Raw genomic sequence first — 18,311 nt, 5'->3', positions numbered from 1 at the left:
AAATTCTGATATTTCTTTAGGGTCTTTAGAGGTTACTCCATCGATGTTAAGTGCTGAAAGAGCTTTCCTCTGACCGTTTCTTTTTTCCAAGGCAAAAAAATAGTTAGAATTCTTCTCCCCCTCCTCAAGCCATTTCGCTCGAGATCTAATATATGCACCTTTGGCCATCTCTAAATAAGCTCTGTCGAATTCCAGATTTAATTTTTTTTATTTCCATATCTTCTTCTGTAATCTTATCTTTAGCTAGTAAAACATTAAGTCTATTAACCAACTCTGAATCGGTTTTATGTTTAATATTTTTAAGTTCCTTACTACTTTTAACTGCAAAATATCTAGCTTTATATTTAAAGAACTCCCAGTTTTTTTTTATAATCTCTGGTTGATCCGGTAAATAATTCTTTGGTAAGATTGATGATACTATTATTAAATTGTTTGTCTTGTAACAAGGTATTATTAAGTTTCCAATAGCCCCTCATTCTCGGGTTATCATTGATGTCACTCAATTTTATTGCAACTAATTTATGATCTGATAACGGGGCAGTGACATGAGAAACATCTTTTACATATTTAAGGATAGAAGATGAAATTAGAAAAAAGTCAATCCTAGATCTAAGAGATAAACTTCTATTGGACCAGGTAAAATCTTTTGTAGAAGGATTAAAGAACCGCCATGCATCAGTAAGAGAGAGATTGGAGCACAGGAAAAAAATTAGATCATTATTCATCCTGCTATCAAGTCTAGGGGGGTATCTATCCAGGTGATCGTCCATACATTCATTCAAATCTCCCCCCAAAATAAAATAAACATTATTATATTTTTTGTGTAACTTTTTAAGCTTGTCCACTAGATGAGAGAACATTACTCTATTGGATGCACGAGAGTTGTGTCCATATACACAACAAGCTATAAAGGTGGCGTCATCTTGTTTAATTACAGCACAAACCCATCTGCCTTCATCGGAACATACAGTTTCTAATACAGTCCCTTTAAATCTATGTAACATTATAGCAGTCCCAGCCGAGTGGCTGCTGCCATGGCTAAAGAAAATTGAGCTTCCCCATTACGTTCTCCAAAATTTAACATCTGTTTCCCCTGAATGAATTTCTTGAAGAAAGATAAGATCAGCTGCACTTCTTTTACAAAACAAAAAAATTGCTTTTCTTTTCAGATTGTCCCGCAAACCTCTAACATTTAAAGTTACAACCGACAAGGAGTTAAACGAATACTCCATAACAAGAACCCCTAAACAAAATGAGAAAAAACAACAAAAAAGTTACTTTCTTTAGACTAGCTACCAGAATGTAAAGGGAGAGGTGGATAATGACCAAAGCACATGTTATCGAGGTGATAAACAAATAAGGAGATTAATAGTAAAGGTAACAATAATTAAAGAAGAACAAAAATAGTTCCTATTTGTGCACAACTTAAAAGTTTTTGCACAGTTTATATTGTTAGTCGTCAAGTTTCATCTTTTCGATTTTTGCATGAGAAAAGTAACAAGCAGCAGCTTGGCTTACACGACATCAGCATAGAAGATTTGTTTCCCATCAATCAAAGCAAATGAGTTGCGAAAGGTTGCCTTCTTGCCCTCCTCCCTTGCCTTCTTCACAAGAGGCCACAGCTTATCCCGCGCTGCTCTATCTTCAGGAGACAGCGGCTCCGAGAGACGCAGTTTATTGTCAGTTAGAAACTTGCAACCTTTAGCAGCACTCCAAATGATGTCACGAATGCGGCGCTGTGAGAAGAGAATTATGATCGATCTGGTCTTTCCATCCGTCCGCTTCGGACCCAGACGATGAACGACATCGACACTGTCCTGTAGCCCGTCTCCGACTCCAGGAGCAATCTTCCCTAAGATGTTGAGGACCACACTTCGGACATCCTCATTGTCTTTTTCCGCAACGCCGTGCAACTTTAGAAACCATCGCCAACTGTAACGTCTACACTCCTGTACACTTGCTTTCAGTGATTTGTTTTCCTTTCTCAGAGCGTGGACCTCAGATTCCATATGATCGAGAGCCTCTTTATGCACGCCAACATCCAAAATAAGCTGTTGTACCGTCGCTGTTAGACTTTTGACTTGTTTGGAAGTTGCCTCGGTGGTAGTTTCAATCGCCGAAATCTTCTGGAACGTTTTGTCTAATTTAGAATCAAGTTCACGAATAGCCGCCAAGGCATTCTCATTCCCGTTTCCACTAATGTTAGATTCTGCGCGTTTAGTTTTTTTTAGCAGCTGGCCTCTGAGGAGTATCCGAGAGGGATGTGACAACCTCATTGTCGAAATTTGGACATGTGTCAAACCACTGTGATTCGGTATCTTTCTTAAGTTTAAATCCAGCACTACTCGAGGCTGATGCTGAATTCTCAAATTGATCAGTTGAGCCAGATGCGTCGGAAGACATGGTGTCAAGTCAAACTTGTTTAACTTTCTTCTTGCCTCTTTTTCCCATGCATAAAGATGTCAAATCAGAATCATATAACGTTTTCACGTATTTTTTTCACGTTATCACCAGTCCGATTAATAGGTTATATCACCACTTCACCTTTATTTCCCTGAAGAGCAAAGAAACACTACCACCTACACCGCCGCCATCTTGGCCTCACAAATCTATATTAAATAAAGCAGCACCATTAAAAGCTTCAACCGCCATCTTCTATTGCATCAGCTGCAATACAGCCTTGCACTACAGCGTCCCAATGGTTAAACCGCGTTATTGCAGGCGTTATTAGTTGAAAATATCTGTCGACAATATCTGTTTTGACGTTTATCGATAATGTCGACTACATTTTTCAGCCCTAGGGAGATGAGTGAAGAGCTGTGCCTTATTTCTAACGTTACCTATATTTCACGACGAGTGTTCCACACAGTGTTAGAGCGAACACTAACAAATATTACTGGATTTCGTTCCTTAAAAGGCAACTGAGAGCTTTAATTCACTACAAAATTTTAAATTAATTGCGTTTGACACCCATATTTGGCAGAAAATAATACCACGCAGATCAATCATTTCACAACATGATAAACTTAACGTTACCACAGTTCAGAACCACGACTATCACAGAACCACGGTCAACGAAAGAATATTCAAATTAAAATCATAACAATTAGTTTTAGTCCAGTGATCTTCCTGATAGGCCAATTTAACGTTACTGGTAGAACACTCTAGAAATTCAACAGTTAACCTTGTAAAATGGCCTGTGCTTCGCGCGCGCAAAACTTTAGGCTTTGTCGAGTGTGCTCAGAAAGAAAATGCCTGTGAACGTGCATAAAAACAATTACAGTGCGCGAGACGTGATGATAGACAAAACTAAGCTTAATCGAGGCTTTACTACCTTTACATAATTTATAAAGTGGCATGACATTGGCAAAAATCAAAATACAAAAATCAGACGTCAGAGCTCGTTGGCTGTCTAATGTTAATTATTCATTATTACAGTGATTTGTGATCGAATAATAGATTAAACTAATAAACTGTATACATTGAAATCAATTTACAGTCTGATTTATCTGTATTACTATCAAGTTAAAGTATTAGACTTACCCCACGCTTGACTCTTCCACAAGTAAAATGGCGTTCGCATGTGGTCTGGACTCTGGTTCAGTCAAAACGACGGTTGCATGTAAACGGAGGTGTGGCTTGGTTAACTCTAAAAGAGAGTTATGTTTGCAACAACGCAAAATGACACCAACTCTTATTTAAAATGGACACTTCTGGTGTTAAACCCAATCTGTTTAGTGTTGATTCAACACTTTATTTTAATACTTTATTGTAACACTGGAAAATCAACACCGGTCAATTTACTGTGATGTTGACAATTTTACATTGTACAGGTTATCACTTGGTTTTTGACCAAGTGAAGCTCTTGAAACAATTCACAGAAGAGTATGTTGTCTGGAAAGAAATCAAGCATCACTGGCAAAGGCTCAAAAGAGACCATGCCTTTCTTAAAAATCTTTTAAAATAGGTTGCTGTTGATATAACTGTTTTTGTTCAGTACTTCGCTTATATTATGTGCTGCAATACTATATTCAATTCAATTCAATTCAATTCAAATTTATTTGTATAGCGCTTTTCACAATACATATTGTCTCAAAGCAGCTTTACAGAAAGTGCATTTCAAAAAAAGGTACATAGAAAAATACAGTTAGTTAATCATGCATTAATTTAGGGCATAACATATCGCCTGCGTCGAGTCGTCTCCTCACGGGCGTGGAGTCGTCTCCTCACGGGCTTCGAGTCGTCTCTGCATGGGTGTTGGGGCATCTGAAGTTTCCATGAGAGGCTGGATACAAACTGGAGCTGACGTACTCTATTTACCTCGGGACTAGCGTCCCGAGATAACAACAGAAAAGCAGATGGGAAATAATTAGCGTAGCTGCTGTTCATAATATTAATGCATTCAATCTGATTCAACTGTAGTATAAAAGGTAAGTATTATGTGAATGCTTGGCTAAAGAGATGCGTCTTTAATCTAGTTTTAAACTGGGACAGCGAATCTGAGCCTCGAACAATATCAGGAAGGCCATTCCAGAGTTTAGGAGCTAAATGTGTATATATAACACTTACATTTACATTTACATTTACATTTATTCATTTAGCTGACGCTTTTATACAAAGCGACTTACAATTGCTATATATGTCAGAGGTCGCACGCCTCTGGAGCAACTAGGGGTTAAGTGTCTTGCTCAGGGACACATTGGTGTCTCACAGTGGATTCGAACCCGGGTCTCTCACACCAAAGGCATGTGTCTTATCCATTGCGCCACTACCACCCACGTGTACCCACCCACACTTCAATGTGTATATTATATAATGTACTGACTGCTGCTTTGTAAATTTATGTAAGGAACAGGCAACTCTGGCCCTTTGCATTCTACTTTTTGAGGTTAATTAAGAGTTAACCTCCAACCCTAATCGAGCACATCTGAAAATTTGAACCAAAGTCTTCAGGTTTACTTATAGACAATAGGCAGGAGGGTTTGAGGTTGGAGCTAAATCTGCAGGACAGTGGACGCTGAGGGCCAGAGTAAACCATCACTGCTTTAAATAACGCAGAACATAAGCTGACCCGACTGTCCATTAAACAACTTCATTTGAATGGTTTGTGTTTTTTGTTTTACTTTCAGACCAGCACTGGAGAACGCCTGACAATGGGATGTTGAGACTTCTTCCTCTGGTTGAGAAAAAGCTACACCACATCAGTGATCACATCTTCTGTTCTTCAACTGAACAAACTGTTTAGACGAGGTAGAAGAACACGAACATGATAGAGACGTACAGGGAAGAGCAAGAAACCAGTTTAGCTGTGATAATGAATCATTATTTTCCAACACAATATCAAATCTGTTTACTGAATATGATTCTCTGGCACTCGTGTTGTGGCTTCAGCAGCTGTGAATGGATTCATATGATGTTAACGTATTTTTGAAGACACATTTTTATTTATCTTGAATCTCATTTTTCTTTATGCTACTTTATCAACTTTATGCTTTGTCCTCCAATAAAGTGTTGTTTAATAAAGTATGGTGACTATTGTGTATTGAAAGTGGTGTTTGGTACAGTAAATATACATTTTTATTTGAGATTTTTATTTCTTATTTCTTTAGTTTAATTAATTTAAAAATAACTACATATAATTAAAAATAATAATAATTACAACTGGCCTGTTGGAGTATGCTTTTACTTCTACAAAAAGGGCAGATTAGGTACCTAGTCTTATTATTTTTTATTTCATAAATTAATCAGATGATTTAGATTAATTCACAAATAACACACACGTAAATGCGGTGGACAAAAAATAAATAGGGGTGCACTATCTAAGCTTTCACATTGCCTTTTAAGTCTAGTAATTTACATAATCATAGCAGACGCTTTTGTCCAAAGCAGCTTTAAAAGTGAGGAAAACAACGAAACCGTTATAAAGATAAAATAATAGGCAACATAGATACGTTTCAATCGTTTTTAGAAACAGACACACACACACACAGTGTGAGCAATGTTCTTATTAGGTGTTTTTATGCGTTTGTCACAGAAACGATAAATATTTAATCAATCACGACAAATATTAGAGAAAAATACAATATGATGTATGCCAGCATCTTGCGCATCAAAACAAACTTGTCCTTCCTCCATCACGGTTGAACTCGCACTAGATCCAGCAAGGGTGAGCTAGAACTCTAGCTCCTCCCATTTGACGCTGCAGCGAATCCCCGCTCACTAAATTTAGCAAGGTGGAGCTGGAGCTCCAGAAAAGGGGGAGCTCGAGCTCTAGCTCCTCCCATTTGGCTCTGCATCGAGCACCATCTCACCTGCCTATTACGTCTCGTCTTTCCATTGGACTGGTTATACACGTGCTTCACGACGCAATCACGCAGGGCGTTCCCACCGCGTCTCGACGCAGCTCGAGTTCCCTTGAAAGCGAAGCTGATGTTTCGCCATGTAATCAGACAGTCGATTCCTAAGTTCCGATACAAAATAGTAGTAAGTATTTCACAGAAACTTTTATAAAACCGTAGACAGGAATGTGTGTACTAGCTACTTGATGGAAAAGATGGAGGAGTTTGTGAATCGGTTGGATATCTAGACTAAATATGGATCAAGGGGACTTTTTATGTCTTGAGGCCCTTTACAGGTGACGTCCACATTAATACTTTTTTTCTGAAAGGACGTGTTTGACATTTTTCATCCTGTAGTAAAGGAACAGGGTTTCTTTTGTGTATCGTGCTGTAAGTTAGGCTATGTGATGATTTTTCAAATTACTTTTTTGAGTGAACGCATCGATGTCATTATCTATTTACCTCCAACTCTCATGATCAGATCATTGATAAAGATGTTTAATTAAGTTTAATTACTTTAGTTTAGTGTTTGTTCGTCATTTACATCCAGTGTCAGTGGAGATCAGACTGTTTCAACTGTTCAGCTTCATCATGGATGACACACAAACATCCAGAGTTGAAGATTTTTCTCCAGTTTGCAGGTACTTTAAATTAATACATTAAATAAATATATTAAATAACCCTTTATAGACCCATAATAAAAGAGATGTCTGTTTTAAATGAATTTCTTGAAAACAATGTCTAAACCTTCCTCAAGTGCTTTTCATCCAAACAGTAAGAAGATCTTGCATATGATGATTATCATCAAAAAATAATTAAATCTGTTCTGTTATAGTTCAGTTCAGCAGGAGAGATCAGAACCAGCGCCCAGCTGTGTGTCTTTGAGGAGTGACGGGTCTATGGGTCATCTAATAGATTTTAAGAATGACAATACACAGGCTGATCTCAGGTAGGCTACAACATTTCTTAAAGACATGATTAACATTTTAATATTATGGTGTTTTGTATTTTGTATTTATGATATTCATAATAGACATTGTCTTCACCTGATGCAAGAGAGACATATCTATGAGTGTTCCAATTTCATGGCTTGGAATCAGATAAATAGCATTTTATTGAAAGAGATGCTGATATTATTTGAAACACCCAACTTTTGTGGTCATTTTAAATGGACTTCAGTCCTTTTTGTTGGTACCTGGGCGTTGTGGAATTGCAGGTAATGTGCAGCAGTGCTGCTGTGGCCTTATATTCAGAGCTAAAAAAAATACCCTATTCTATATTCTGACCTCAAACCCATTATAACCTCCTCCAAAATGACTCCTCCAAAAATGACCAACAGATGGTATCAATGTAATACAATTAAAGGGGTCATATGACGGTTCTAAAAATAACATTATTTGGTGTAATGCAATGTGTTTATGCGGTTTTAGGTTAAAAAACAAACATACTCATTATTCTACACATACTGTACATTATTGTTGCTTCTCTATGCCCCGCCTTTCTGAAATGCGTTGATTTTTACAAAGCTCATCGTTCTGAAAAGCGTGGCGTGCTCTGATTGGCCAGCTAGCCAGTACATTGTGATTGGCCCGATAACCTTAAAGGGGTGGTATAATGCTCTTTTCACAAGATGTAAAATAAGTCTTTGATGTCCCCAGTGTGTGTATGTGAAGTTTTAGCTCAAAATACCCCACAGATATTTTATATCCTTTTACCTCACACAGACATGCACTGAAAATGTCAATGTTTATGTTCAAACCAGAGTCAGACAATAATGGAGAGACTCAAGAAGTGACAACATGTAGAATGCAACAGTACATTTCTGAATGGTTAGTTGATGAATTTAGGTAGCTTATGTGTTATCTTCTATTCATTGATTAGCATTTTTTAAGGACTTCGTCTTCAACATTACACACTAACTAAAGTTAAAAAAGTGAAATCATAATCAACCACCCCTTCAAGCGTGTGACGGAAATGTCTCGCCCCTTACCACATTTGGAACATCAGCTCCAGAAGCAATAAAGGCATGTGATCATGTCAGAACTACCTTATCAATTCGAGCCCGATTCTGATCCGGAAAATGCAGATGTCCAAGATGAGCGATCATATTTGCATGGCGGCGCTGGCGGCAACAATAATACAGCGAGAACAAAAGTTACAACATTGTTTCTACTCAGACAATTCATGGGACCATATCATCTGAACATATTTCCAAATGAAATAACCTTTTATAGGCCCATAATAAAAGAGATGTCTGTTTTAAATGAATTTCTTGAAAACAATGTCTAAACCCTCCTCAAGTGCTTTTCATCCAAACAGTATGAAGATCTTGCATATGATGATTATCATCAAAAACTAATTAAATCTGTTCTGTTATAGTTCAGTTCAGCAGGAGAGATCAGAACCCGAGCCCAGCTGTGTGTCTTTGAGGAGTGACGGGTCTATGGGTCATCCAATAGATTTTAAGAATGACGATACACAGACTGATCTCAGGTAGGCTATAACATTTCTTAAAGACATTTAAATATTTGAATGAAAGAGATTTTTGAATAGTCAGTAGCAAATTCTTAAAATATAAAAAAAACATACTTACTGTGTGTGAGTCAGAAGCGCCAGAATGTACAAGCAAATATGGAATTGCCCCACTTTTTAGAATCAGCTTTGTGCACGGCCTGCCTTGTACTCTCGCAGGGTCTGGAAACAGTCCTCTGAAAATTGCGCATCACACAGTCGAATATTTTAGTTGTACTGTTCTGGAACAGTTGTAAATAAAGTTTAAGCATTGTTTTCTAATTGTGTCCTCTTTTGGAAGGCCAAACTCATTTAGTTTGGCTTTCGCAGCGAAAAACACAGTGTCTCCACGACATGGCGGCGCTGGCGGCAACAATAATACAGCGAGAACAAAAGTTACACCTTCTTTCTTTGCGTATACATTTATTTATGAAACTCTGTCCCCACACACTGACCTAGATTTGTTGGGGCGAGTTTGAAAGAAGAGTTTTAGGAAGGCGTGGCTGAGCCTTTATAACTTTTATAAAGAATATCTCTTAAGGTTTTACACTTTGAGCTTTGTAACTCTGCAGATCTTATACTTGCACTAACAGCTACATAACACACTAAAGAAAAAGGAAAACAAGAAATCGCATCATATGACCTTTAAACTTTATGAAATTAATCCTGTTGTTGATAGAAAACATTGTTTCTACTCTGATAATCACTGGGACCAAATCATCTGCATATATTGCCAAATAGGCACAAGGTTTTGTTATCAGTTGAAGATCCTCCTTTATGCCTCTTATGACAGAGTCCACTATCTTTAAAGCAGATTTTAAAGGAATGCGATGGTTTTAACTCTTCTAGGACTCTGTTTTTATTCTGTTGATTCGTATTAATAGATTTTTTTTTTATTAAGTGAGGCTGAATTAGTTTAAAAACATTTGTAAATTTAGTTTTTAGTTTATTTCTCTTTTTATATTTTGCTACTTTTATTCTCACCATTAAAATAGCTCTGACAACTGACATGATGTTAAATTATAAGCAATCAATCAATAATATATTATTTTAATATAATATTTACAATATATAAAAAGCTTTCTCAAGCTAACACAAAGTTTGTCTTGACAAACGTTTTTTTTTTATAGTTTTTGTTTTTAGTATTATTACAGTTGTGGCCTTGAGCAGTTGATTTATTAATAAGTGCATTTACTTATTATCTGTTTTAGGAGGTTGACAGTGAATTATTAAGGTAATATAAAACAAATCCACCAATATGTCTGATTCTTGATTCTCTTCATGATGTTTAAGGTCAATCCCACCACAAAGATCAACAGTAACAAAACCCGCCTGTAAGAAGAATGACCAGCCTATGAATCAACTACAGGACTTTAATGAAAGCAGGGATGCTAGTGTCAGGTAAAGTAAACAAACAGGTAAACAAATACAACATTTTACTCTATATATTTAACTTATGTAATACTATGTTATTTTAATTTTACAGCCATGAAGTCCTGAACACATTTAGATCAAAACTGATGGAGAAGTTTAAGCGTCTGAATGAGGGAACAGCAAAGCAGGGAAACCCAACACTCCTGAATGAGATCTACACAGAGCTCTACATCACAGAGGGTGACAGTGGAGAGATCTGTAATGAACATGAGGTGAGACACAATCCAGGAGAGCAGCAACAGAGGACAAACCCATCAAATGCAATGACATCTTTAAACCTTTACCTGGACAAAACAAACCCATCACAACTGTGCTGACAAAGGGAGTCGCTGGCATTGGAAAAACAGTCTCTGTGCAGAAGTTCATCCTAGACTGGGCTGAAGGCAAAGTGAATCAGGACATCCAGCTCATATTTCCACTACCTTTCAGAGAGATCAATTTGATGAAGGACAAAACACTCAGTCTTTCAGATCTTCTTCATGTGTTTTTCCCTGAAACAAAAGAAATGGAAATATCCAGTGACAAATATAAAGTGTTGTTCATCTTTGATGGTCTGGATGAGTGTCGTCTGTCTCTGGATTTTCAGAGTGATGTGAGGTTTTGTGATGTAAGTGAATCAGCCTCAGTGGACGTACTGCTGATGAACCTCATTGTGGGGAATCTGCTTCCCTCTGCTCTGATCTGGATCACCTCTAGACCAGCAGCAGCCGATCTCGTCCCCTCTGAGTGTGTCCATCGAGTGACAGAGGTACGAGGCTTCAATGAGCCACAGAAGGAGGAATACTTCAGGAAGAGAATCAGTGATCAGAGTCTGGCCAATACAATCATCTCACACCTGAAGTCATCAAGGAGCCTCTACATCATGTGCCACATCCCAGTGTTCTGCTGGATCTCAGCCACTGTTCTAGAGAAGATGTTGAGTGAAGCAGAGAGTGGAGAGATTCCCAAGACTCTCACTCAAATGTACACACACTTCCTGATCCTTCAGTCCAACATCAAACATGAGAAGGACTATGAGAAGAACCTGACAGATAAAGACATGATCCTCAAACTGGGAAAAGTGGCTTTTCAGCAGCTTGTGAAAGGCAATGTGATCTTCTATGAGAAAGACCTGAGAGAGTATGACATTGATGTGACAGAAGCATCAGTGTACTCAGGATTGTGCACTCAGATCTTCAGAGAGGAGTCAGGCCTGTATCAGGCGAAAGTCTTCTGCTTTGTTCATCTGAGTGTTCAGGAACATCTAGCAGCTTTATATGTGCACCTCTGCTTCACAAACAACAACAGGAATGTATTTGACCCAGTCTCTGAACCAGATTTGTTGTTTGTATTAAAGGACTGGTTTCAAGTTAAGTTTAAACATGTTTCATTTTCTGAGCTCCATGAGAGAGCCGTGAATGAGGCTCTACAGAGTAAAAATGGGCATCTGGACCTTTTCCTGCGCTTCCTTCTGGGTTTGTCAGTGGAGTCTCATCAGATTCTCCTTCAGGGACTAATGACACTGAGAAGAAGAATAAAGTCTGACAGCAATGAGAAAACAGTTGAGTACATCAAGGAGAAGATCAGGACCATTGACTCTCCAGAGAAATCCATCAATCTGTTCCACTGTCTGAATGAACTGGGCGACCAGTCACTAGTCGAGGAAATACAACAGTATCTGAAATCTGGAACAATAAGTGAAGCCAGACTCTCTTCATCTCAGTGGTCAGCTGTAGTTTTTGTGTTGTTGACATCAGAGAAGAGTCTGGAGAAGTTTGATATTAATACATTTGTTGGAGAAAACAATAAAGCTGAAAAACTGAAGGTTCTTCAGAAGCTGCTGCCCGTGATTAAAGTTCAGTAAGTATCAGTGAAAACTATCACTTTACTGTTAAAACAAAAGAAAATAAAAAGCTCATAAATCTAAGAAACATACAAACATTTATTTTATCAGTAATAGGAGCAATATGGCAGCATACTTGATTTTATTGTTTTTCTGATTTTTTTAAATCTATTTTATTGATGTGAATAATGACGGGGAGATGTGATTGGGAAACAATACAAGCTGACTCAAACTTGTGTTAAAGCACCTGACACCCAATGTCTTCAACATGAGGATTCATTTAAAACAAACAAGTTTAATGTTACAAATGATTTATAAAGTAGTTTTCCTGGCAACAACGGACAAAAAATTTAATATTCATATAGCATGTTTATTGGTTATTCACCTGCAAGGGAGGCCAAGAATTCTAGCCCAAGAATGCGGTCTTACATTTAGAGCAAAGCGAGGAGTTAGTTGGTTTAATTTTATGTTGTATATGTCGTGTCTGTTCAGAATCTTGTTCTTTTGCACACTGAGAGTTTGTTATCCTGAGTCCACACCATGTCCCATTTGTCTTTTATTCACACTTAACTCTCTCCAATTGTAATCTGTGACACCATTACCTCAAGGTTCCTGAGTAATTTTGAGACAATGCCATCCATTGGTGACCAAGTGCAGTGTTTTCTTTACTCCATCTACAAATTGTCTACTTTTTCTCAATTTTCTATTGCTTTTTGTTTTCAGTTCATAGTGTTTACCAAGTATGATTTTCATCTCTCTACAGTTTGAGTGATTGTGGAGTCACAGAGAAAGATTGTGCTGCTCTGACTTCAGCTCTGATATCAAACCCCTCACAACTGAGAGAACTGGATCTGAATAATAGAAAACTGCGAAATCCGGGTGTGAAGCTTCTCTCTGTTGTACTGAAGGATCCTGACTGTAAACTGGAGAAACTCGGGTAAGATCATCTACGGTATATCATAGTCAGACATGTTATTGTCTTCTGTAAGACTAAATCAGGGTTCCACAAATCTGGCACTGGAGGGCCGCTGCCTTACTGAGTTTAGCTCAAACCCTGATAAAACTCTCCTTCCTGTAACTCTGAAGACATGGATTAGCTTGTTCAGGCGTCTTTAATTAGGGTTGGAGATAAACTCTGCAGGACAGCGGCACTTCAAAACCGGATTTGAGGAACCCTGGACTAAATGCTCTGATGTAAATTTTAGGGCTACACTGCAGAAAATAAATTTCTTTCTCAGTATTTCTGTTTTCTTTTCTTTTTTGTATTCTTAATTGAAGATAAATTTACTTGAGAAGCAAAATAACTTAAAATGTTAAGTCTTGTATACTGAAAAATTGCTTATGTATCTTGATTTAAGAATTTTTAGATATTAGATATTTAGACTACGTCTGGATCGGATTCAGAACGATGATCAAAACACAGATGGAGTAGATAAAGTCCAGCAACACCCCCAAAGCTTCACAGTCCTATACCTCGTCCTGCGTCGACATTTCATTAAGTAACATTAGGCAGTTTTGATTTTACATTTGCGTCTGCTTACATACGTGACCCGTTCTGGCAAAATGAGTCGCAATGAGCAATTGTTCATGACTGAGCTACACCTGTTTGACTTTAATAGTCAAAGTCAATTTTGAGAAAAATCGGGTTAAAGTTTTCTGAAGGTTCCAAAACAAAATCATCTACCAACCATACCTTAAAATCTTGGGTAATAACACCACATTTGGCACACACCACCGAGTCAAAACCAAATATTTATAGGAACAATATATATTCAACTTTTTTCCCCCATGGTACCACAATTGTTTGATTAAAATTAATGAAAAAGACAGCCTATATATTCAGACCTACTGTACTGCACAGGTCTAATATAATGTTACACATCAGCTGTTTTTCCCCAACAGTTAACCAAATGTTCACTTAAAGGTATAGCGGAGGATCTTTCCAAATTTTAGATAAGACCCGCCCTCTCCACTTTTTGAAAAGTTTGATTGATTCACCAGAATGATTGACAATTAGGAGGACCAATAGTATAGGTTACCCACCAGGAAGTAAAATATCCTCCGCTATACCTTTAAGACATAGCAGATTATGTTTGCTTGAATACTCGCCAAGACAGATATTTTGAAACACTGTAATTCTGTGTAGGTATAAGTGTATATCGGGATCACGCGCTGTCTGAGGCGTCTTTGAGGCACGCTTCGGATGTGTCAGTCAATGTGAGTAAAATCATTTTGTTTAAATCAGTATGAGTTTGAAAATCACATTTCATTGGTTCAGACTCATGCCATCGAGAATTCGCTATTAATATTCACAAAGTTGGATTGCTACGTTTTAAAACAATACCAAACTTGTGCTGAGGGAAAGCACAGTCGTCGAGAAGCGAGCAGAGAAAACTGAATTTTTCATGGACAAAGGAAAACATACAAATAAAGATACTTTTAAATGTTTAATTGGTATTTTGACCCTTGGGATCACTAGATGAGGGCTTAATGAACTCATTTTTGTGAACACCTCAAATTCGACCATTTTGCCTGTAGCTCAGAATTATCCTGTACGCATTCTGACTCATTTTGCCAGCACGGGTCACATATGATATTGCATGTTTCTGCTTCTTCTTCGCCTGTGTTTTTATCAGGAGATTTAATACTTTTTCAAAAGTGAAAGATCTCAAACTAAACCGCCTTCAGTGATACATGTGTTAAATAGTTGTTGTTAAGTGTTAGCTTATTATATTTATGTTGAAATTTTATGGATTTAATTTTTACATTTTCCATAATCTGCCTGTAAATGTTTGTATCTCCCAGGATACGTTTCCCCTTTGGGAGTATAAATTAATTGGAAAAAAGAATGTTTGTTTGGCAATGCGTGTTACAACATTTTAATAACAATTTTAAAACATGTATTCTCTCATAACTTTAAACATTCTTTGTAAAATTCGGTCGAACAATGCCTGTTTATGACTATATTAGCCTACTGTATCATATTTAATATGCAAATTTCTAGGGCCTATGAATGATCAATATGACCAAAACTTTGCTGAGAAACATCGTGTACACAGTCTTCTTCATGCCTTCTGTCCTCTGATTGATAGTTTATACTTAAAAAACAAAAACAAAATTCAAGTAAAGTCCTTTTGCTCAGAAAGTTTTTATTTTTATAAATGTAAATGTAAGAAACATTTATTAGACTGAAGCAACTGGGGTTTATTGATTATTAATACACCATTTTTTTGATCCATGATCCATAAAAGCCGTGTGTGCGTGTGCGTGCGTGTGTGTGTGTGCATGTGTGTGCGTGTGTGCGTGCGTGCGTGCGTGTGCGTGCGTGTGCGTGCGTGTGTGTGTGTGTGTGTGTGTGTGTGTGTGTAATGTGATACTCAACAAAAAACAGATGCTAACTTGTATATGCATGCATGTGTGTTTTTTTGTTGAGTATCATATTTATACATCGCTTTTATGGCTCATACTGTCAGAAACACAGGGTTAGGACTAGTGTGAAAACTTGAACACAGTCAAAAGGTGAACCCAAATGCAGAAAACCAGATGACAGTTCTGGGAAATATCTTCAAATCTTGTATTTGATGAAAAGGAACGTCCAAACTTTCCTAGGATAAATCCAAAAAGTAAACTCCAAAAAACTTCCACAAATAGATTGACAACAGTTCCAAAAAGTAAATCCAAAAAGTCCACAAAGTAAATCCAGAAGGAATTTGAAAAAAAGTTCACAAAAAGATCTGTGAGTACTCCAAAATTTCAAAGAGCAAAAGTCAATTAAACAAAACAAAGGAACTATACCAGGTACACAAATTAGATTTAGATAACTCCAAAAGAGGCACAGCAAGAGAATGACCTAGACTTGGTCATAGCACTGGAAACACTGAGCAAAGTACTCAGGAGAAGGGTGACTTAAATACACAAACAGGGAACAAGGCACAGGAGACATAATGACAGAGACTGAAAACCAACAAGAGACACAATGAACATATATAATCTATGTGGCCAAACATAAGTCTAAAACCTTGACACCGGTGTTGTGCCTGAACGCGTTCATTGAACGATAGATAGTTCATGAACTCGTTCATATTTTGGGCGAACGTGAACTGAACGTACTCTGTTACTGCCTGATGAACGTTACTGTGAACTCGTTCATTCTGGTGTCTGTGAACGGCACGCTCTCTCAGTTTAACTTCGTTCAAAAGGGTGCAAGATTTCTATAGAAATGTATTTGTCCCGTTCGGAACCTCCGTTGTCCCGTTTATTGATGCTGATCTAACCACTGATGTATGACTGAATCTGATACAACAGCAACACTTGATCACGACACCGGTCATCATCCAATCACAGTCCACACTCACGCGCATCAGACCCAGAGATCAGACCATACGAATAACAAACTCTAAATTGAGAATTAATTATTATTTTGGGACAAATCATTGTTTGATTTGCGCACAGAATCCTCCGCTGTCTGGTCGCTTCGATCCGGACTCGCGCTAACGGCAAATCCCTTTCACTGTCCGACTGGGTTTTGATTTCGGCAAATCAGTTTTAACGAATTCAAACAACGTGATTATTGTGAGTCCAACATACATCCAGCCACGCAAGAAAGCATCAAATCATCCTGAGGGAATAATATACTGATGTGATTTGCTGACCAAGAAACATTTATACATTAATTATTATTAATGTAAAAAAAAAGAAAGAAAAAAAAATCAGGATTCTTTGATAAATAAAAGGTTCAAAGTAAATTTATCCGAAATAAAAAAACGTAGCATTATAAATGTACTTGCTGAATAAAAGTAGGCTATTAATTTCTTTAAAAGTAGTGTATAATTACAAAAGCTTTCTATTTCAGATAAATGCTATTATTTTGAACTATGGTTTGTGTGTAATATGACTTTAATCAAAACAAATGTGTTGTCTGAAAACCTTTTAAACGCATACGAACCTGAAATGACATATAGGCCTACTGTGTTATGTTGGCCTAGCCTATAGCCTACAAATATTTTTGAGTGTCCCTCATTTTCCTGTAAAGAACCATGCACGATTGTCCCGCATTTGTTTAGTTGGCAACCCTACCCTCAATGCTATGTAAAACCTGGTTGGATAAGGATTTTAAAATTGGATATGAAGATGAAATCTGACGCATAGTTTCAGTGTTAAAACTGATAACATAATTGCTGTCTGTGGTTTTATATGGGCTGTGGCAATAATTTTGAAAAATAATAGCTCGCACAACATATGGAAAAAAAGAACTGAACTAGTTCATTTTTTGGAACTGTGAACTTTAGTTCAAAATTTTGAAGTTTGAACTATGAACTGAACTAGTTCATTTAAAAAATTGTTAACTGAACTTTGAACTAGTTCATGTAGAAAGTGAACTTTCCCAACACTGCCTGACACATATATGCAATTCAATGCAAATCAATAATAATTAAGAGATGGAAAATGTTCCCCAAAAGCCTGTTGTGTCATATTTGACATTTATATTAACATGAAAAAATGTCAAAAGAATTAAATTTTTAACATTAACAAATGGTGAATAATCAATAAACCCAGTTTCTTCAGTCCAGTAAATGTTTCTTACATTAATTTATAAAAATCATGAATCATTAATAAATCATTTCTCAGCAAAAAATACTTTATTTGATAAAAAAAAGTATAAACTATCAATCAGAGGACAGGAGGCATGAAGTAGATTGTGTGCAAGAGCAAAACAGAGAGGCAGAAGGTAGCATTAGGAAGACAGAAACAATCACTGCATATCCAGTAAAACCTCATGGTATGTTCACTGTCAGCAACAGTGTTGTCATAATTCTCAGTTTAGGTTTGACCATATTGGTTTCACTTTATTTTAATGGTCCCTTGAACACATTCTGTTGACTATCAGTACAGTTGCACATGTCTACTAACTCCCATTGGAGTGTTAATAGATTTATTAGTAGACTGGTAGGGTTAGGGTTAGAATAAGTTGGCATGTAGTTACAAAGTTACTTCTAGTCAGTAGTTAACCTACCATACTCTTGTGTGCTTTCATCTTCACGATGAGTCTGTCACAGAGAAGAGGTGTATTTGTGTTTGAGCTCATTTAGAACTGTTGGATTTATGAAGAACATGTGTTGAAAGCTTTTTGAATTTCTTTATTTTTTTTTTTATGACTGATAAATCTCCAATTGAAATTTAGACATATTTAATAGTCTGTGTAGAAT

General features: G+C 37.1%; 1 protein-coding gene across 1 annotated transcript in view; it reads left to right on the top strand.

Annotated features, from left to right (window-relative positions):
- Positions 1-6,757: 6,757 nt before the first annotated feature.
- The window catches only part of LOC309510013 (uncharacterized protein), a gene marked incomplete at its 3' end in the record, with an annotated part of 1,894,646 nt that continues 1,883,092 nt past the window's right edge, over positions 6,758-18,311 (top strand). Inside the window, exons 1-5 of the mRNA XM_082191149.1 lie at positions 6,758-6,979; positions 7,174-7,287; positions 8,718-8,831; positions 10,143-10,250; positions 10,336-10,495. Of these exons, the coding sequence (XP_082047275.1) occupies positions 6,930-6,979; positions 7,174-7,287; positions 8,718-8,831; positions 10,143-10,250; positions 10,336-10,495 (546 nt within the window). The 5' untranslated portion in view covers positions 6,758-6,929. The remainder of the gene's footprint in view (positions 6,980-7,173; positions 7,288-8,717; positions 8,832-10,142; positions 10,251-10,335; positions 10,496-18,311) is intronic.

This window comes from Leuciscus leuciscus, assembly GCF_965113295.1.
Source record: "Leuciscus leuciscus genome assembly, contig: SUPER_11_unloc_1, whole genome shotgun sequence".
NCBI lineage: Eukaryota > Metazoa > Chordata > Actinopteri > Cypriniformes > Leuciscidae > Leuciscus > Leuciscus leuciscus.
This window is presented reverse-complemented; position numbering and strand designations above follow the sequence as displayed.